The sequence below is a fragment of the Lepidothrix coronata genome, unplaced genomic scaffold (assembly GCF_001604755.1).
Source record: "Lepidothrix coronata isolate B3197 unplaced genomic scaffold, Lepidothrix_coronata-1.0 Scaffold174, whole genome shotgun sequence".
Lineage (NCBI taxonomy): Eukaryota > Metazoa > Chordata > Aves > Passeriformes > Pipridae > Lepidothrix > Lepidothrix coronata.
The window spans coordinates 934,008-954,134 of NW_016690354.1; the positions used below are offsets into that span (position 1 = coordinate 934,008).

A 20,127-nucleotide genomic window follows, 5' to 3' on the forward strand; every position below is an offset into this window, starting at 1 on the left:
TTTCCTCATAGATGCTGGAGACATGCTCCAGTCCTTTCATCATCTTTGTGGCCCTCTGTTGGACTCTCCAGTATGTCCATGTTTCTCTTGTACTGAGGAGCTCAGAACTGCACACAGTGCTCCCAGTGTGGCCTCTCCAGTGCTTAGTAGAGGTGAATAATTACCTCCCTCAACCTGTTGGCATTATTCTGTCTAATGTGGCCCAGGACACTATTTGCCTCCTTTGCAGCAAGGGCACACTGCTGGTCACATTCATTCTGATGTTCAAAAGGATTCCCAGGTCATTTTTTGCAAAGCTTCCTTTCAAGTGGGTCAGTCCCATGGTGTACTGGTGCATGGAGCTGTTCCTTCCCAGCTCCAGAACTTTGACATTCTCCTTGTTGGGCTTCACAAGGTTCCTGTCAATCCATTTCTCCAGCCCATCTTTGCCAGAACAAACACACAACTCAGAACATCTACCAGGAACCTGCTGCTCGCCAAGGCAAGGCTTAAGGCTTTCTGTTTGGGAAATCCCCACAGAAACACTTCTGTGCACCACATCATATCTGCATAGTGAGGTGGATGTTCAGAGCAGCCAATGGTTGCTGCGTGTGCTTCAGAGGTCATTCATATGGGCTCAGCACCCTGTATGTCAGTCAAACCTTCAGATTGGGTAATAGCAGTAACTTTGCATCAGGACCATCCACCATCAGGCAGTCCTGTCAGACTTACTGCTCTGACTGCAATTCTGGACCAAGGATAAATTGACAATAGTAAATTGAAATATAATATAAATATATTACCATAAAGAGGATAAATTGAAAATTAATAAAATTTCTCTTCCTTTTTTGGAACAAAATCTCTGTGTGTAAAAAAGTTTTCCAGCTGTGCAGAAATGCAATCTACTGTCCAACCCTTAATATTCGCTGTGGTTTTATGCTGTTCAAACTCTGAGCCTGACTCTGCTCTATTTGAACTGAAAGTTCCTTTATTAAGGATTTGTCCACTGCTTCCTCTCTCTGCAGTATGAAAGTGCAGAAACGGGGAGGAAAACAAGTTCTTGGTTGATTCAGTTTCACACAATTAACTGTATACCTTTGACTCCTGTCTCTTGACTAGTTTGGTAAAGTTGGCCTATAAAACATGGCCTGCAACTAGTTCCTTCCAACAGAGAGAAGTAATGGCACAGGTACACGCTTTTGGTCCAGTGCAGTACTAGATGTTTATTTTCTCTGCTGGATTTACAGAAGCTGTAGTTGCATTTCACCCTCTTCTCTCCCCCTCATAGCACTGGGATGCAAAAGGAGAGGCTGCCACTGGGAAAAATCTGTTTATATGTTTCTGTCAGTGAATATCAGGCTTCATTTTTCCAGTCCTTCTGATATCAGACAATGGAGATGCAGGGAATGGAAATGAAATCTGATCCTCAAAATTGAAGGAAAATTGATAGCTCACCCTCAAAGATCTGAAGACACCTGTTGTGATAAAGCTTTTGTTTGCTCTTACAGGACAAATAGGGAAAGACTAGGCCAGGGAATATGTCCAAGGTCTCACCTGGTCACAAACAGCAGCAATCTAACACATGCGGACTGAGAACAGATCTACCACTGAAGATAACTCAACATTTATGGGCAAATCACCTTTGTGATGGTATGGAAAAGGCAAGTCATTGCTCTTATGTGAAGCTTTGGTTTGCAGGACAATGATCAATTCATACCATTGATGAGATTGTTATGAGATGAAAATGCACATAGGATTTATCTAAGCGATTTCTCACAGATCCATGGAGCACGAAATTCACAGCTGGAGGCATGAAAAAGACCTTTCATCAGGACAGCACAGTGTTGCACATGGCTGTTAGAGAGGACCCTGCAAGAGACACAGAACAGAAGTGAGATTGAGAGAAAATGCTGAGGTTGTCTCCTGGAGGCAAGAAACAAAAAACATTTGATTGTGAAGGGTGTAGCCCAGAGGAAATGAAAGAACCCAACCTCCAAAAGGCAGCTGTTAGAAAATAAAATGTACACTAAAGAACCCACCTTCCCGCTACTACCAAGTAATTTTGCCATTGTGGAACCTAAATCAGAATGAAACATAAACATGATGCCTTGCAGTGGCAGTGATATCCACCAGCATGAGAATGGCAGTGCTGAGTGTTTCATGGAAAGATGATCACCTCCAAGGAGTTTGTAAGAATAGAAAGTTGGATTTAAGCAGGGAACTAAATCAAGTGCCTAGAGTACTGACCTACTGACAGTGAGATCTTGGGTGAGTTTCCTTGCTGGAGAGGCATTAGAAACTAACTGATTGTCTTAACTGCCATAAAAAGGAAAGGCCAGGCAAAGTCAATGGACCAAACCATAAATGTTTTCCCTCATGCAAAATGCTGAGTTTTGTCCAAGTAGACACTGAGCTGAAATTAAGGTTCTGATGTGGGTTGGCACCAGTGCAGCGGCAAAGGGCAGGGTCCTCACACCCAGTGACACCAGCACTTGACAGAATTGGTGCAAGGTGGCTAAACCTAGTAAAGCCATATGCCTTTCTGACCGAGCATCTGTGTGGGTGGTGCAGGTATATAAAATCCTTTGTCTGAGCAGCTGGAGGGAAGTAGAGAGTGCAATACTAATATTAGACCTGGTTTTCACAGGTACATGCCTTTACAAGGTGCAGGGCAGTAAAAAGCAGACCATGTTGAGCTTAGTGCTCAGGTGACAGGAAGAAGAAAATCTGCCCAGGAAGAAAGGTCCTGAGATCTGGAGTAGGAACTCTGGGTATTGTGGAACAACAGGCAATCTGAATTAGCACTGTTGTTTTTAAAATAGAATGAAACTCACTTGGTGTAATTGGATATGGAGCCATCTTCCCAAATCCATCCAGAGCTTGTGCTGTTCCTCAATCCAATCCAGAAACATTCTGTTTGAATACGCTTGAACAGATCCTAGAAATGATGATGAATTACCAAGTGACTAATGACTAATGAAAGCCAAGCAGAGAATGGAGGTCAGGATAAGTAAAGAGAACAGAAAGCAAGATACATCCCTTTGCCTTATTGTTCCTTAAGTGTTTGACAATATGCTTACCCACACCTTCTATTCAGGAAGATCAGCCTTGCAAATCATGCCTGGAATAAAAACTATGTGTACATTCACAAGGAAGTAAGCATGCTTTCAGCGTCCTGGGGAGATTCTTCAAAGGACATTTCTCAGGGCAATATATATGAAACAACTGTTGTCGAATATGCAAGTTGAATAGGAGTGCCCTGGCAGCCAGGAGAGCCAACCTCGTCCTGGGGGGCATCAGGCAAAGCATCGCCAGCTGGTCGAGGGAGGTCATTGTCCCACTCTGCTCTTCACTGGGGCGGCCTCACCTCGAGTCATGTGGGCAGTTTTGGACATCGAAATATAAAAAGGACATTAAGCTATTAAGAGACATGTAGAGGAGGGCCATAAGATTGTTGAAGGGTCTGGAGAGGAAGCCGTATGAGGAGCAGCTGAGGTCACTCGGTTTGTTCAGCCTGAATGAGACTGAGGGGAGACCTCATTGGAGCCTTCAACATCCTTGCGAGGGGAAGTGGAGGGGATGGTACAGATCTTTTTGCTCTCATGACCAGTGACAGGACTCAAGGAAAAGGCATGAAGTTGAGTAGGGGGAGGTTTAGGTTAGATATCAGGAAAAGGTTTTTCACCTAAAGCATGGTTGGGCACTGGAACAGGCTCCCCAGGGAAGTGATCACAGCACCAAGCCTGTCTGAGTTCAAGAAGTCTCTGGACAGTGCTCTCAAGAACATGGTGTGATTCTTGGGGCTGTCCCAAGCAGAGCCAGGAGCTGGACTCAATGATCCTGATGGATCCCTTTCAACTCAGCATATTCTATGATTCTATGAATTGCACCTCAATCTCCTGGAGTTTCCTACACACTTTATGTAGGAATGTTTGCTATTAGATTTAATATTAACACTCTACCATGGAGCTAGCTAGCAAGCTAATACAAAGTATTAACAATTACAGGTAAAATCAGGGCAGAGCAGGAAGTGCAGGCACTGACAGATGAGTAACAAACCCAGGACCAAAGCTCTTCAAATTTTATACAAACATTCCTCTTACTTTTTTGCAATGTTCATTTCCTTTTGGCTAAATTTTAACTCTTGTTTATTGTTAAAAGGTGAAGCCTGCAACAGAAACTTAGCCCTGAAGTAAATCCCCTGCCCCTCCCTTCCCTCCAAAAAAAATAAAAGACAAAGTCAGGAGAGATAAGTTTTTCTTGTCCACCTTTGCAATGAAACCAAAGAACAGCAACCTTTCAGTTGAATGGCTGGGCTCCATCCTTATCTCCTGCTGCCATAACAAAGCTTCAGGGAAGACATCTTCACAGAGAAGCATTAACAAAGCTAGCTTGGTAAAGTCGTGGGAATAGGAGCAGCTTGAGGAACTACTTGGGTGTTGCTGGTGGTTTGGAGGTAACCGCGCTTCCCTGGTACACAGAGGTTGAGCAATCATAGTCCTTGCAGCATAAGGCATGGATAGCTAGGAAAGTCTCACTTAGATGGGTAAGTCTGAACAGGGATAATGGGTAACACTCAAGCAGCAGAAATGGTAGTAAGAAAGCAGCCAGACCAGGGAGGCTTTTTTTATGCAGAAAAACGGGTAACCTGGGGAAGATGCCTACTTCTTAAGGAGTCTGGATTTGTCTAAGCAAATGTGAAAGCCTGGTACATACTCCCAGTCAAGCAGAGACCTGGCTTTTTAAGCCCCCACAGAACATCATACAATGCAACTTCTGTCCGGGGACTGGAAGCTGTCCACGTTCATTGGACCCAAGCTAATAAGCCCTGGCTTGCGCAAAACCAGATCAAGGCTTCTGCTCTACTTAAGCAGATGTGCCTCAGTGCCCCAGTAATCAGCATTACCCCTTTCTTTAGTGACCATACATGCCCTGCCCGCGGTGGGCACCTGCAGAGGAACAGCTGGTTCCTCCTTTCACCAGCACAGCTGAGGTATTTTGGCAGAGATGGGAAGTAAGCACTGAAAACAGATTGAGAAAGAAATATCCATGCATGAACACGGGGAATGGGATGGGTCACTGAGCAGGAGGAGCTGGAGCAGTTGCAGGGAGGAGAAGCACAGCTTTTGAAAAGGAAGCATTCCTTGAGAGTGGGGACGTACTGGTTTGTGAGCGATGAGTACATGACTGCCTAGTGTCACAGTCATTTCCTGTAATCACTCAGTCAGCCTTATTGAGGATAGGAGGGGAGGTGGAGAGGAGAAGTGGAAAAGGTTGTCTCCTAACATTCTTCATAGGATGATTCTGAGTAGCTGAGAGTGACCCTCATGTCTCCCTTCTCCCCTTTGCTTCTCTGCTTCCTGCAAACTTCTAAGGTGTATACTGAAACTGGCAGTGCACTGTAACATCAGTTATAAGTCCTTCCTCTCATTTAAAGCCAAAATATTGCTGAAGTGACAACACTGCTTGGATGTCAATCACTTAGTATCTGCAAGGAAATGGGAGATCCTCAAAGAGTAAGAAAATCATTACCATTTCCCGGGTATCACTGATGACCAGGAGGTGAGCTCCCTGTGACCAGCAGGATACCTGGCTGGAATTCCAGTCCTTCTCCTCCTTGGAGAAGGAGTAGCAGCTCCCTCTGTAGGCCACCCACTCTTCAGGGCAGTGTGGGTAGGAGTCATCTGTAAAAAAATCAAAATATTAGCTTTTCTCTATCATTAACCAACAGAAATACATTTGTCAGCAAGGACCTACTAAAAAGCAACTCTTCTGGACAGTTGCAATGCAGAAAACACAAGCATCTGAAAATAACAATGCACAAACACAGATTCTCTGTGCAATTTCCAAATCTTCTTACAATAGTCACGTGCACTCTGATGCTGGTGCAAGCACGTGCTTGCACACACCCCCCCACACACACACACACCCACCCCAGGTTTCCACTGAACTACTCAGACATCCAATAACTAAAACTGGCTATCTGAAAGCAGAGTACACTCTGTGGGTACACTGTGATTATGCCACACATCAGGTGAATGGATTTTAAGCAGATAACAGTCGGCTCCTCCACATGGTCTAGCACCTTCTGCATGCATGCAGAAGTGTAACAGACCTTACACATTTGTTCTACAGTTTAACACTGTACTTACAGCTGGCAAGTCTACAAAAACTTTACAATATGTTTCACTGTTCTTTGCCACAGGATTTGAAATGGGTTGCCTGGGGTCTGCACAAGGAATATATTCTTCAAAATATTCTGGATAGGCAGTGGGTACATAAGGCTGGTAGAAACTTAGAATAGCTTCTGGTTTAACCCCGTATAATGGAGTACTTAGATAAGTGTCCAGTCCTTTGCTTTTGTTGCTCATTCTCAGTAATGCCTTGTGCACTTACTCATCTTCCAAATCAAAGCAATCACTAGGGAGGTGCTCAATATCCCAAAGCCTATAGCCAAGCCCAGCACAACCGCTGACCACAGATGGGGAGCTGTAAAAGAGAAAAGAAATCACAATGAGCAGGAGACACATGAAAACTGACCATGGTTTTACACAGTTTGCTTTGTCCAGCACATTTCCGTAAAGAATTGAACTCTTTAGAGCAACACTGTCTACACTCTGCACATGGCTGACATCACTGCCGCTGCCCAGCCTACCTGGGGTCTCCCCATGCCCCTGCCCACTGGCCCAGGGTCTCACTTCAGCTGGGCTTGGGGCAATCAGTCCCTGCCTGAGCATCTCAGGAGGTGCCCATCTCCAGATCAGCCACAGCTCTGCCCCTTCCTGGCCACAGAGACAGCTGGTCCGACCCCTGTGGTGGCTGACCCCAGAAGAGAAAGCACCCACCACAAGTCAGCTGGAGCCCCTCAGGAACCATGTGGAGCCTTGTGCTGGCAGGAGCCTCCCAACAAACCCGCTCCTGCCTCAGCATTGAAGTTTGGGGTGGAAACACAGAGCTGTATTGCTACAGCCACCGTATTCAAGATTAAATGTAAAAAGAAACCCAAAGCTTTTCCCCTAGCTCTTTCAGCAACAGCAACAGGTTTAATCTTAGCATCCTGTTCACAGGCTTAGGCACATGGTCATGTTACATCTTCCCAGGATACTCCCAAGTCAGTTCTATGTTCTCATCTGCCTCTTCCATGGTGGGGTGGCAGGGTGGGAGAGCCAGCCTTGAAGACCTTGGAATGTCTGTCCCTCTACAATTTCACCACCACCACCTGCTGTTCAATTGCTGCCAGTGGCAGAGAGTGAGTCCTTGGGGCAGCCTCCACTGTAGTCCAGCACAGCTTCCTTTCAAAGGGCTGGTTAGGACTGACATGTAGAGATCTATGAGAAATAAATAATCTGGTTTTATTATAAGCAAATGAATTTAGTGGAAAACAGAAAGGGGTGGGGTTTTCTTTTTTTTCATTTAATTCCAAGGGTTTTTTTAGGCGTATTGTAAAAGCTGTAAGGTGGAAGGTCCTGTCTGGGCCTGACACCAGGGAACCTTTGTGGCCGGGAATAGGGAAAAGTATAAAAACAAAAATGTACCCTCTGTGGTGTGGTTACCCGTTGTGTGCGGAGAGACCCCCCTGCACAACGTACGGGGGGAGGAGGGGGGTACGTCACAAATCAATCAAGAGGGAGGGTAACACCCCCTCCTGAGTCCAAGAAACTACCTTTTAAGGTAAAAAACCTGGAAATCACTGAATATGTAACAGCTTATGTAACCAAGAGAATACAAAAGCCGCGCGTTTCAAATGGCTGGTGTGCTTCTAGGCCTATGCGACTTAGGATTGCACCCAGCACTGCAATAAAGAACTTCTTGCTGCATTTTTCCTTGTCCTGGAGGTATTATTGCCATTTTCTTAAACTGAAAGCAAGGATTTTTCCTACAGATCTGCTCTTGTCCAGTAGGACATGTTAACCTCCAGGCTGCATGTTGCTTTCCCGTTGTCATCTCCTGCAGCTGTGTTTGACCTGAGAGGCATTCACTTTCCATAAAACATTTGAAATCCCACCACTAAAATCTCCTCTCACCCCAACTGAGGAGAGGATGACACGGCCACAGATGAATTCCAGGGGAGTTTGGTTTGCTTGTTTTATTAATCTCAATATGATAGCAGCACAAACAGGACTTTCTAAGTTAAAGCAGTAAATGTGCAGTTAACTTATGTATTACACCCTGCTCTTGTGATGCTCCAGAGCCTTCTACCCAAATCCAGCAACAAAGTCCCCATTGGATCTCATGAAATTTGAGGTGCTTCTCTCTTGGTCATGTCACAAGACCCAAAGAAACACATTTGATCTCTTGGGGGATGCTGAAAACAAACGCATATCACGTATCAAGAATAGCATGGGAAAGACAAAGAAAGCCAGCACTAAAACAGAGGGGAAAGGGACTTCACTTAAAAAACTAGAATGTGTCCTTTAAACGCTGGAAGCTTTGTCAAATACAGAAAGTAGACCAAATCAGTAAATTAATAAATAGTAATTCATTTTGATCTTGAGCAGTTTGCAGGCTCACTAATGTTAAGGCCATTTTCTCATTTTTAGCAATATATTTAGACCTGCAATTTTGACTAGAAGAAGTTTCTAAGGTAACAAGGGAGAGCATGAGGGAGTTTTGTTGTAAGCATCATTCTTTTGGTATAAAGATCTTTTCTAAGATAAAGGTTTTGTCATGTTTCCTGAAGCTTGTAGGGCTTCTAGCTGCCCAATCATAGTTAAAAAAATTACAACATTTCTTATTTTGTAAACTCATTATTAAATAACAAAACCCCACCCCTTTTCAGTTACAAAATACAGAAAGACTTTTCAGTTACAAAATACAGAAAGACTTTTCAGTTACAAAATACAGAAAGACTTTTCAGTTACAATGTAGTCCTTGGCTTCACACAAGGAGATAATGGGAGAATTGAAGGACTTGGACTGAGTCTGGAACTTGAACTTTGACTCTGCTCTCTATTCCTCTTGTAAGGTCAAGTTTGTATCTCTGGTGACTTGGGTTTTGTCATCAGAATAAGCCTCAAGAGAATGTCAGCCTAAGGATAACAGATAGGGTGGAGATTCTTCTCTGCAGATTGCAACTGAAAACTAAGTAAAAGGGGATAAATATCTGTTGAAACATATCTCTTGGTTCTGAGGTCATATTTCTGAGGATTTGCACTTGTTTTCCTTCCTCTCTTGCCTCTCCAAAGAAGCTATCTCCTGGATCCTTCAGATAACTGTTAACTGATTTTAGGGAAAACTACTTCCAGGACAAGACTGGGATGACAGTCTGTGAAACAGTTAATCCTTAAATGTCAGCACCAAGCACCCGAGCTGGTGCCTCTAGGCAATGAATAGAGCAGTTCTCTATTGTTTTAGACCAACTGCAGAAAAAAGGAAATGACAAACACATCACCCAGGCTAACACTGTCTTAAGTGACTACTGGACTGACATTTTAGTACTGCAGCACATCTAAGACTCTGTGGAAGCCAAACAGAAGACACAACCAGGGCAACTCTTTGTTTTTGAGGAGTTCGTAAGAGCCAAAACCTGTTTGTTTAATCAGATGACTGATCTATATGTCCGTGATAGTGTGCCACAGAGATGACTACAAAGTCAGCAAGGGTGTGCATTTGAACAGAGAAAAAACGCCTGAGAGCACGCCTCTCAAAAGTGATGAAGGCAGAGACAGAGTTGAATATAAAGATCTTCTAAAGAAAGGTACTTGAACTGAGCTCCTTAGGAACCCTTTGCATGCTGAAGAGAGCTGAGAAATAATCAAATAATATACACAGAAAGTGTGTTCAAAGATCAGCTTCCTTATTTTAGGCTCTCTGACTTTACCTCAAAAAGATGAGGGTACACAAAAGACTGTGAAAAGGAGGAATATTAAAAAGAAAAATGCAAACATCTCAAGAGATGTCGCTGTGTTTTCAGATGAAACCACGTGCAAAAGCAAGACTGCTTTCCAAGCAGATCAAATGTGAGTACTAGAGAAAACTTGGGGGTTTCTGTGCTGGCTTTGTTTCCATAGCACAGCAAGTGACCAGGCAGCAGTAACCACCACAGGTATATTCAGTTATTTTGATCAGAGCGTCAAAATCTTGTATCCCACAGTAAGAGCCCCTCTGCTGTAACAACTGTGAAAAAAATTAAGGTGAACCATCAGTGTTGCAGCCAATGCAACACAACTCATCTGAAGTACACAGGCATTTCATAGAATCATAGAATCAGAACAGTTTGGGTTGGAAAGGACCTTAAGATCATCCAGTTCCAACCCCTTCAATATTTTGCAAGGAGACACTTACAAAGAATGACCATCAGTGCAAAATCTCACTCTTCTAAGGTGGCATTTCTCAACTAAGCAGCCAGAGGCATTGCTCAATGTGACACTGACAAGGCCTATCAGGGGTAATGGAGGGAAAATAAGGGAAGAAAAAATTTAAGGAAAGCACTAGGAAAATCTTCCTGATAGTAAGATGCCCTGCAGAACTGTCTCAAGGCAAAAGCTGAAAACTTGCTCACTGGGAGGTATATAAAACTAGAACACAGAAAACAAAAAAAATCTATTACAAAAGAATCCTGAATAGCCCCAGGGGAGAGAGGCTGGATGATATCATATGCCTTCTCTCTCTGATCTCTGATTACCATATGCCTCTAATTTATCTGTATTCACATCTTGCCTGCCCTTCAAAGAACTATTGCTCACAATCTCTTATTGCTGACAAGCAGACAACCTTAAACCTCTTGAGGACAAAAGGATGCCTGGGTTGAATGCCCAGGCTAGACACTGAAAGAGGTCTTAAACAGAGAGGGAGGGGGACAATGCTGGGTCTCTAACCCATCAGCTTTTTTCACATTAAAATATTCACAGTAATTTTAGAACCAAAGCAACAGCACCCTAAGCTGGCACTCCGAATCAGTGGCCAGCTCAGAGGGTTTCTGTTAGATCTTGCTTGCACTCAAAATAAAATCTTTTGTTGACTGACCTCACCTGGCTTTCTTACCTCTTTTTTCCTGTGAAGCTTTGGCCCTTGGTGGAGAAGTCTGAGAGAATCTGACAGAAGTATACGTTACCTCCTCACTCATGTCAGCTGCAGAAGTTTCTGATCTGCTTCCCTCCATGCCAAAGCAAAGAGTGAGCACAAGATGTTTCGGTCAGGCTGCTTAACAACAGGGCTCCACGCCTGCAAAACAGGAAACCTGAGGCTATATTCAAAAGACAAGTAATGTGAAGTTGCAGCCTCCATCTCCAGCTGCTCAAGACAACCAAATTTACAACAGAATGGAAAGCAGTGTAACTGCAGTAACTTCCATTTCCTAATCTGATGAAGGATGTTTTAAGAATAACTGCTGGTGGAAAAGGTGATTAATCACCAAGGTCATGAGTATTTTAATTGTTGCCAATGCAAGAGGGCATGGTTACACTGATGCAGTAACTGGGAGGATGTGCGCTGCTCTGAGGAGCTTCCTCTCAAGGTCAGAAGCAGGTGGATAACGAGAGCACAAGCTAAGAAGGTGAATAGCATGTGCACAAGATGAAAAGTGCGATAAGCAATGGTTACGGCAAACTGGCAGCCCAGCTGCTGTCAAAAGGGAAGTAGAGGTGGACAGTATGGGTTTGAGAAAGAAGCCTTATAAAGCTCTCAACACTTCTACTAGGAACTCTTTCTACACCAAATACCAGTGTGAATATGCTCGTGACACAAGGCAGACACTGAGAGCTGGCATCCCTCAAAGCTCTCTGAGTCAACACCTTAACAGCAGAGAGAGATATGGACATGCTGGAGAGAGTCTAGCAAAGAGCCACAAAAATGACGGACTGCAGCACCTCTTCTATGAGGAAAGGCTGAGAGATCTGGGACTGTTTAGCCTGAAGAAGAGACATCTTGGAGAGGATCTAATTAATGTACATAAATTCCTGAAGGAAGGTTACAAGAAGAGTCAAAATCTTTTTAATGGTGCCCAGTGACAGGACAAGAAGCAATGGACACAAACTGAAACACAGAAGGTCTTCTCTCTGAACATCAGGAAATGCTTTTTTACCATGAGGGTGATCGAACACTGACAGAAGTTGGCCAGAAAGGTTGAGGTGTCTCCCTCAATAGAGAGTTGTCTGGACACAGTCCTGGGCTGTAGGTGGACCAGGTTGTAGATGGCCTGTCTTGAGCAGGGGGTTGGACCAAGAGACCTTGAGAGATCCCTTCCCAATGCAATCATTTTGTGACTCTGTGGTCAGCAATAACAGGTAAGGATACTTTTCTTTTGAAGTACTGACCATTGATGAGAATAATTCAAGTTGCACCGGAGGAGGTTTAGATTGGATGTTGGGAAAAATTTCTTCACCAAAAGCACTGGGACAGCTGCCTGGGGAAGTGGTTGCATGACTATCCCTGAAAGTTTTTAAAAAAGATGCAGATGTGAAGCTTAGGGACATGGCTTAGTGGTGGGCTTGGCAGTGTCAGGTTAATGGTTGAACTCAATGATCTTAAGCGTCTTTTCCAGTCTAAAAGATTCTTTGATTCTATGGTGGAGACTACTGATGCTTCTAGCATCCTGAGAAACCTCTTAGCTGCATAGTTGGCTGATTTTTGTTTTAATCCAGATTCTGATCCTTTTCATTTCATGCTCAGAATGGGGATGTTTGCCAGGCTCAGGGTGCACGTCTTCAGCACAGTACATGTAATTTACCAGAATTGTTTGAGCATCCTCAAGTAAGTAGTTGAGATGACTGCTATTCCCAACAGGGATGATTGTTATGCGTCCTGGTGACATGCTCTAAATTTGAGAAATGATTGCATGGGAGGATGCTTAGTTTGATACAGTATTGTGGCCAATTTGTTACAATGCACACGTCTAGGAAGGTATGAACTGGATATTTCTGCAAATTTCTCCACTTGCCTCTAAGGGTGGCATGTAGCACCCACAGAATTCCTTGCAATCATGGGTAGAGCCTGTAGACAGCAAGATAGAGAGTCTGTGCTTGAAAGGAAAGAGAAAGCAGAAGACAGAAGGAAGAGGAAGAAAGTCTTTCCTGAATGCTTTGAGTGGATAATACAGAAGTCTAAAGAGAGCTCTCAAGCCCAGAGAGCTACTACACTCGTAAGGGCAACTTAGCTGGGAATACAATCTGTGTGGCTGAAAAGAAGCGAACAGGATTCAGACAGAGCCTAAGTGCCCAGACCAAGGGGAAAAGGCCCTACAGCTGCCTACAGGGCCAGAGTGACCATAAAGACAGCGCTATTTGTGAAGAACTGGAGAAGTAAAGGCTGGCAAGAAAGAATTCAGAGCTCTGTTTGGATGTGGTTTACCATTTTTTCTCAAATATCAGCAGTAAGTTGAATTCTTAGTTTCAACAGGAAGTAGAGAGGGAACAGTCACACCTGTAGGAGGTGGGCAGGCAACACACAGTTAATAGCTAAGTGTGAATAAATAAGTCTGACTTTTGCAGCTGTGCCATACTCCCAGTGGAATCATAGCAGGACTAAATCAATCAGTTTTCCAGGAGCCAACAATGCCCCCTTCTCTCAAACAAGTGGCTTCTCTAGCATGTTGCTAAGTTCACTAAACACCACATTTCTTTCTTAAGTAAAAGATGCAAAAGCCTCAGAACTCTGACAAGGAACAACTGTCCCTTCCAGCAACAGACTCCTGGAAAGTGGACTCTCTTATCATTGCAGTGGGAGCATGACTTAAGGAGATAAATGTCCTTTAAATGGGCCAGTCTCAAATAATTTATAGCTTTATGAATCGCACCCAAGATGCTCAAGTCCACCACCCTTGTGCACTACCAGCTGGACCTGGAATTCCTCTGCAGTGGCAAAACTTGCAAGAGCTGGGAGAGACACCTTCATTCCAAAGTATAACAAAACATGGACGTACTGGAAAGAGTCTACCACAGAGATACAAAGTGGGGACAAAATCAGAAGGATCGAGGACACAAAGCAGTTTTGTGAACTGGTCTAGACCCCTCGCTCGTTTAACACTCTGGAGGCACCCGGTGGGGATGGCAAAGCCCCAGGACAAACTGCTGGACCACCACTGCCTCCGGCAGCGGGAGTGAGGGGAGCGCTGTCGCCGGGAAGCCTGCCTGCTGCTGTACCGGAGACAGAAGAGGGAAGAGCGCGACTTCCAGCTGGGAAAGCCACAACGCACTTGAATGAGGTGACTTCCAGCCGGCAGCCCGGCAACCACCACCCCGTGGGACCGCGTCTCACCGCCTCTCACTGACCCCTCTCCCTCCCACTGCCTCCAAAGGGCCGCCCCCCGAGGGCTCGCCCTTTCCGCCGGCCCTCGCAGCTCATTGAACGGGAAGCGAGGGGAGGCGGGGCCCCGGCGCCGTCCAGTCCCCGCCCATTGGGTGGAGGAGGGAAGTGGGCGGGGCCCGGCGCAGCCCGGCGCTCCCCGCCGCGCTCCATTCGCTGCGGGGCCGCTCCTGGGCGGGCGATCCCGGCGGCTCCCGGGCTCCCATTGGTGGCAGCGCGAGTTCCGCCACGCTCTTTCCGGCTGGCGGGGCGGGCGAGGGAGCCGGCTGGGACGTGGAGGAGGCCGGTGTCGCCCGTGCCTGCGCTCTGCGGCCCGCTCAGCATGGGATACCCGTGACCTGCGGGTCTCTCTTCCCTACAGGCGGCGGCGCCTGTGCCCGTGCGCGGCGGGGAGGACGCGGGGGCGGCCGCAGGTGGGTGCGCGGGGCTAGGGCTGGGGCTGGCGCTGGGGCTGGGACGGTGCGGAGCGGGGCACGGCGAGGGGGAGCCGCAGGGGCGAGCGCGGGACAGCGGCCGGGGGGGCCCGGCCGGGGTCGCTTCCGGCGGCGCGCGGCAGGTTCCCGGGAGGAGCCGTGTCCAGTGCTGGGGGCAGGGACCTGCCTGTGGCCTCGGGAGAGACGAGTCACGAGCCCTCGTGTCACGGGCTTCCTCATTTCAGCGAGCGCGCACTGGAACAGGCTGTCCAGAGAGGCTGTGGAGTTTCCCTCACTGGGGATATTCCAGAGCCGCCTGGACGCCATCCTGTGCATTGTGCTCTAGGACGGCCCTGCTTGTGCGAGGAGGTTGGACCGATTCTGTGGTTTAGGCGTTTCTAACCTTGTGTTGGCGCCTGGCCCCCGTGGCAAGCAGAGCCCCGGCTCGGCAGTGTCCGGTAGGGATGCAGGGAAACCATTGGGTTCAGTCAGATGGGTTCTGTGCCCGTCTGCAGCCGGGTGATTGTTTAATCGAGGGTCTCCCGGCTGCCTTCCACCAGCACGTGGGTCTTTACCAAAATCTGCGGCAGGAGAATTTGTTGCACCGCGCTGGTGGGCTCGTGCAATCACTGAATGTTTTGTATGTGATTTTAACATGAACCTGAAAGCCAGGTCTTCTAGATTTTATTATTGTTATCATTACAGCTTCGTTGCTTGGATCTCACACAGGATGTCTTACTTTCCTCCTTCCCTTGTGTAAACAGAAGAAAACTTCTGTGAAGTTGCAGCTTAGCAGTATTAAACACTTTCAGATTCTCAGCTAAAGTAGTACTAGAAAGATAATTATTAAGATTAAGCCACTTGAACAAACAGAGCCTGACTAATCACAGTGGGTCTTTCCTGTGAGCTCTTTACATGAGATCTGTGAAAAGGATTGATTAGAGGCTTGATAAATAATTTTCTGCTGACTGGCTTCTCGGTGCAATGCAATAACAGTGGCTTATGCCTGAAAATTACTCCAATGTTCAGCCTACTGGACTCTGGTCTGGCAGCTAATTAGTGTGCTCAGCAGCAAAACGTTGTGAGGTCCCAAGGGAAAATTCAGAAAAGAGTCCCAAGTGGGCCAAATGAATTGCCTTTGGCCAGGTAAGAGACTCAGATTTAGCGTCTCTTGGGAACTGTGAATTGTTTCTAGACTTCACCTTCTCCTTTTTGCAGTCAGGACTGAGGAAGTGGCTAATCATTGACTCTGTGACCCTGAAGTTAGTTTGCAGGGGGCTGAAACACTTAATCCTCTGTGTTCCCTGTGGCTTGTGTCCAGGATGTCATCACCTTGCCATACCTCTGCCTTGCTGCTGGTCTTTATGGCCCTGGCTGTAGCGGGGGCTGAGCAGTCTGAAGAGAGGAGCTGTGATGTGATTGGTGATGAAAGCAGTGAGTCACAAATGGAAAGAGCCCTGCTGAAGAAACTGGAGCCCCTGAGCCACATGAGGTACAGTACAACACCCTGCAGGCCTCGAGGCTGTGCAGTGCCAGCCCTTGGGCCAGGAGGAGGGGAAGATTTGGGGTAGGACTGCAAAATGGGCTCCCCCATCTCTATGGACTCTGACTTTGGCAGGTCTGAAGTGCCTGCTGCTCTGAGAATTGTTCTTTGTAATCCGATGGGCTGTCTGTTCTGTCCTTTCCCTGCTGCAGGTTTAATGTGACTGTGGAGAAAGGCAAAACGGAAAACTACGTCTACCAATTCAGGGTGTGCAGGGAGGTCAACAGCACCTCTCATGATTATGGTGGCCTGGTGCAAACAGATAGACAGAACGGAAAGACCACAGTGATAGGAAGAATCAATGAAACCCAGGTCTTCAATGGAAGTAAGATTCCACTCCACACTTTTCTTACTCAGCAGCTGCCTTTTGCCTCCTGATCTGGATTTGCAGCCTGTATGTTTCTCTCCTGGCAGGTGACTGGATCATGCTGATTTATAAAGGAGGTGATTCATATGGCAGTCACTGCAGTGGTGAGAAGAGACGAGCTGTGATAATGATTTCTTGCAAGCGAGGAGTTACGGCGGTGAGTGACATATGAGGTGGGAGAGGATCAGGAGGCTGCCAGACGAGTAGTTGTTTGTAAGCAGAAGGGCTTTGAGGGGCCAGCAAGGTGTCCTCTAGTATCTGTTGCCTAGCTGCACCAGCAATGATAAAACTGTCTCCTGGTGAAGTTCAATGTGCCTGGGCATGCTTTCACATGACTTAACTTTTCCAAATTACAGAGTTCATTCAGCATTATTTCTGAAGAGCGGGAAAAGGAGCAGGAATGTTTCTACCTCTTTGAGATGGACAGCAGTGTGGCTTGTCCAGCTGAGAATTCCCACCTCAGCGTTGGCTCCATTCTACTGATCACGTGAGTCATTGGAAGAGCTGTTTGTGCCTAGGCCATAATCTCCAGTGCTATTTAGAAACCTCACAAATGCTATAGTAGACTAGCTAATTGTAGTATACCTACCCACAACCACCATTAGATGTTACTATGCCTCTGAGCTTTTTGGACAAAAGCTCTTGCTCTAAGCATGATGCAGGGCTGCTCTGTTCCCTGTAAAGAGTCTCCTTCATAGCTTACAGACAAATGCACTTAAACATGGAGATACGACTTCCTAAAAATGTATAATGGCTCTTTGCTAGAGCTCTGAATGCAGACTAGGAGTCTTGACTCGTTTTCTGTGTTTGTGCTTAGAGGCACTGCTTCACATAATGCTGCTAAAAGATTTATACTATCAAATCGATAATTTGGGGACCTTAGCTCTGCTCTTGAGTGGTGCTCAGATACTTGCTCTAATGCCAATATGAGGCAGGTAGCTGGGTTGAAATAGATTGTCTATAGGATTTCTTCAGCTTTGATTTATTTATTTATTTATTTTAATTCTGCATTCCAGGTTTGCCTCACTGATTGCAGTCTACATCATTGGTGGGTTCCTGTACCAGCGCCTTGTAGTGGGAGCAAAGGGCATGGAGCAGTTTCCTCACTTTGCCTTCTGGCAAGATCTGGGCAATTTGGTGGCGGTGAGTGAAAATCCCTATATATTCCCAGCCTGGCACCTGTATTAGGAGAAAATGGCAGACTATGTCTCTTGGGTAGACCTACTGCCAGAGTGATGTACTTTGAAGCAGAAGAAGAAGATATCTGTTTCATTTTTCTTGAGTATTCTGTTTTTGAATCCTTGCCAAGACCAATTCCCTGCCACTATCCTGCAACTGCTACATAACTGGAACACATACTTTTTAGGGATTAATGCTTTCCAGAGAGAAATGTTCACCTGGGGACTGTGAAATACTCATGTCCGACCTCCCTGAAACCCTCCCTTGGTCATTATAGGCAGTGCCATTTATCCCTCGTGCTTGCCTTGGCCTGATGTTGCTGCACACTGTTAATCAATATGCCCAGAGCTTTCATGACTGAGTAGGATGTTTTTATGTCAAGACAAGTTTTGGGGACATGTCTTAGGTAGCACAGCGATAGGCATAATCCCTTAGCAAAAGAGAAGTCGCAGGAGCTGCTTTGCTTTGGATGCTGAGTCAGTTGCAGAGTCTGATGCTGGTGCCATGTCCTGTGCTTGTAGGACGGCTGTGACTTTGTGTGCCGATCCAAGCCTCGAAACGCGCCAGCCGCGTACCGTGGTGTGGGGGATGACCAGCTGGGCGAGGAGTCAGAAGAACGGGATGACCACTTGCTACCAATGTGATAGGCTTTCCACACCGAGTTCTTTTCTCCCCATCTTCCCAGTGCTTGTTTAGCCGGGTGCCTCCCAGCCAGTTCTCCTTCTCTCACTTCTGATTTTCTTTACACTGCTTCTGCCGTCTCCGGTGTGTTGAGTCCCATGGATGCCTCTGGACGTGAACAGCACTGGTCCCTGATGGTGTGTCTTACAAATATAATGCTGGTTTAGGTTTTTAAAAATGCAGCAAAGCTGGGGTAGAAGTGCTGAGAGTTGAGTAAAGACAACAAGAAAGCAATATGAGTTTTCAGCACTGAGCAGGAATGGGAGATGAATCACTGAGAGGAAAAAAGGGCCATGGATGGGTGCAGAAAGGGGAAGGAAAAAAGGCCATGTGCTAAAACAGCTGACACTGTAAAAGGCATATTTTGTCTTTTTTTCTTTTTTTTCCCTAGGGTTTACACTGGAATTATTTTTCTTTGAATGCATTTTCAGCTTTTCTAGCTTCTGCACTGTTACACAGTTTCTGCTGGCATAACTGGCACAGAGTGCTCTATGCCAGACTCTGGGGGCGGAAGAGGCATTAGCACCTGTGCAGTCTTTTGTTTTACTAATGGCAAAGTATTGAGAAGTATGCACTGGTTTCCTTCAACAGCTGTAAAGGGATGCATGCCAGCCTCTCAGACTGGAGAGGGACAATGCTAAAAAGATATAGGAGTTAAATATAGTCTCATGACTTCAGTTCAGTCAAAATATTGTCTCTGTCTTCTCAATCATTGAGAAGCAAAAGGAAACGATGTGCTGCTAAGGAAAAGGAACTGAACTGACATTAAGACAAAATGAGACAGGTAGCTGCCATTTGAGTTCTGATACGAGCTTCCCAAGGTGACTGCCCACACAGCACAGTCACTGTCAGCATTGTGATTTCATGCTTGCCAGAAGTTCCTTGTTTGGCAGAGGGTTTTCCTGTGAAGCTATCAGAATTTATTTTTATATAATAGGAACCACGGAAGCCCAGGATAAGAATGGTAACACATTGAAAACTGCATAAGGGACTCTTGCACTTACTTGGTCAACTTTCATAAATTACTGTCCCCTTAAGCATGGTGCAGGCCAGTCTTAATACACTTGCCCTGTGCAGATGGTACTTACATGCTGCCAATGTCTGGGAGTGAGAGATCTTCTCTTGGGGCCCTGGTGAAAAGCAGGTACAGCTGAGGTTTAGACTTACGGGGAACCTTCTGGAACTTGGCACCTTGATTCTTAATTGCTTTTTATTTGAGAGGCTACACTCTGAGCAATCCCCTTCTACCCTGTTGTGGACTGGCAGGAGAACTGCCCTCAGTCTTGAGGGCAGAGACTGTGAATAAGCAAGCCACTACTGTTAACAGCAGAGTACAGACAAGATTCATGTATTTTTAATGCTGTCTGAACAACGACATTGAGAGAAAAGGGGTAGCCCTGCTTTTTTGCTGGGTTTAGAGTGGGCAAACAATTCCTGCTTTCTTTGACTTTTGTTACAGTCTCAGTCTTTCTCATAACATGGGAAAAATAGGAAGTCTGTTGTAACTGTTTTTCATGGTGGTGTTTAAGGTAATTTTTTTTGTACAAAACACAACTTTCAAAAATAAAGTGACCAAAAAACCTTATGAAGTGTTGTGCTGATGTAACAGGAGCTTGCTTTGGTGCCAAAGTATCTTTCTTACCCAAGGCTGAAAGGTGGTGCCTTGTGCCTGAACTACTCTTGCCAATAATGAATCCATTTATGTTAGTTCATGGTTTTTGCTGC

General features: G+C 45.9%; 2 protein-coding genes across 5 annotated transcripts; one reads left to right on the forward strand and one right to left on the reverse strand.

Annotated features, from left to right (window-relative positions):
• Positions 1 to 1,214: 1,214 nt before the first annotated feature.
• Positions 1,215 to 15,946, reverse strand: KLRG1 (killer cell lectin like receptor G1). Of its 4 annotated transcripts, none has more exons than XM_017830179.1 (6): positions 15,835 to 15,946; positions 10,962 to 11,141; positions 6,376 to 6,468; positions 5,512 to 5,663; positions 2,814 to 2,917; positions 1,215 to 1,848 (listed from the first exon to the last, which is right to left on the reverse strand). In XM_017830179.1, the coding sequence occupies exons 2-6, from the start codon at positions 11,077 to 11,079 to the stop codon at positions 1,737 to 1,739; spliced, it is 579 nt and encodes a 192-aa protein (XP_017685668.1). In that variant the 5' UTR covers positions 11,080 to 11,141; positions 15,835 to 15,946; the 3' UTR covers positions 1,215 to 1,736. The 4 variants fall into 4 exon arrangements, with proteins under 4 accessions (XP_017685668.1, XP_017685667.1, XP_017685664.1 ...); XM_017830178.1 differs by lacking the exon at positions 15,835 to 15,946 and adding an exon at positions 14,186 to 14,251; XM_017830175.1 differs by lacking the exon at positions 15,835 to 15,946 and adding an exon at positions 14,057 to 14,212.
• On the forward strand, positions 14,445 to 19,987 carry M6PR (mannose-6-phosphate receptor, cation dependent). Its single transcript, XM_017830174.1, has 7 exons — positions 14,445 to 14,632; positions 15,954 to 16,124; positions 16,328 to 16,500; positions 16,590 to 16,699; positions 16,899 to 17,029; positions 17,559 to 17,685; positions 18,243 to 19,987. Exons 2-7 carry the CDS (start codon positions 15,955 to 15,957, stop codon positions 18,363 to 18,365), a joined length of 834 nt encoding a protein of 277 aa, XP_017685663.1. The 5' UTR covers positions 14,445 to 14,632; position 15,954; the 3' UTR covers positions 18,366 to 19,987.
• Positions 19,988 to 20,127: the final 140 nt, after the last annotated feature.

What these genes read in the sequence shown, in the direction of transcription:
- M6PR (XM_017830174.1), top strand. Translation starts at nt 15,955, where the DNA reads ATGTCATCACCTTGCCATACCTCTGCCTTGCTGCTGGTCTTTATGGCC. An exon ending in AACCCAGGTCTTCAATGGAA is followed by an intron (nt 16,501 to 16,589) that starts GTAAGATTCCAC and finishes CTCTCCTGGCAG; the next exon opens with GTGACTGGATCATGCTGATT. An exon ending in GGCTCCATTCTACTGATCAC is followed by an intron (nt 17,030 to 17,558) that starts GTGAGTCATTGG and finishes TCTGCATTCCAG; the next exon opens with GTTTGCCTCACTGATTGCAG.
- KLRG1 (XM_017830179.1), bottom strand. Translation starts at nt 11,079, where the DNA reads ATGGAGGGAAGCAGATCAGAAACTTCTGCAGCTGACATGAGTGAGGAG. An exon ending in TCAGTGATACCCGGGAAATG is followed by an intron (nt 2,918 to 5,511) that starts GTAATGATTTTC and finishes CATCATTTCTAG; the next exon opens with GATCTGTTCAAGCGTATTCA. An exon ending in TCCATATCCAATTACACCAA is followed by an intron (nt 1,849 to 2,813) that starts GTGAGTTTCATT and finishes TGTCTCTTGCAG; the next exon opens with GGTCCTCTCTAACAGCCATG.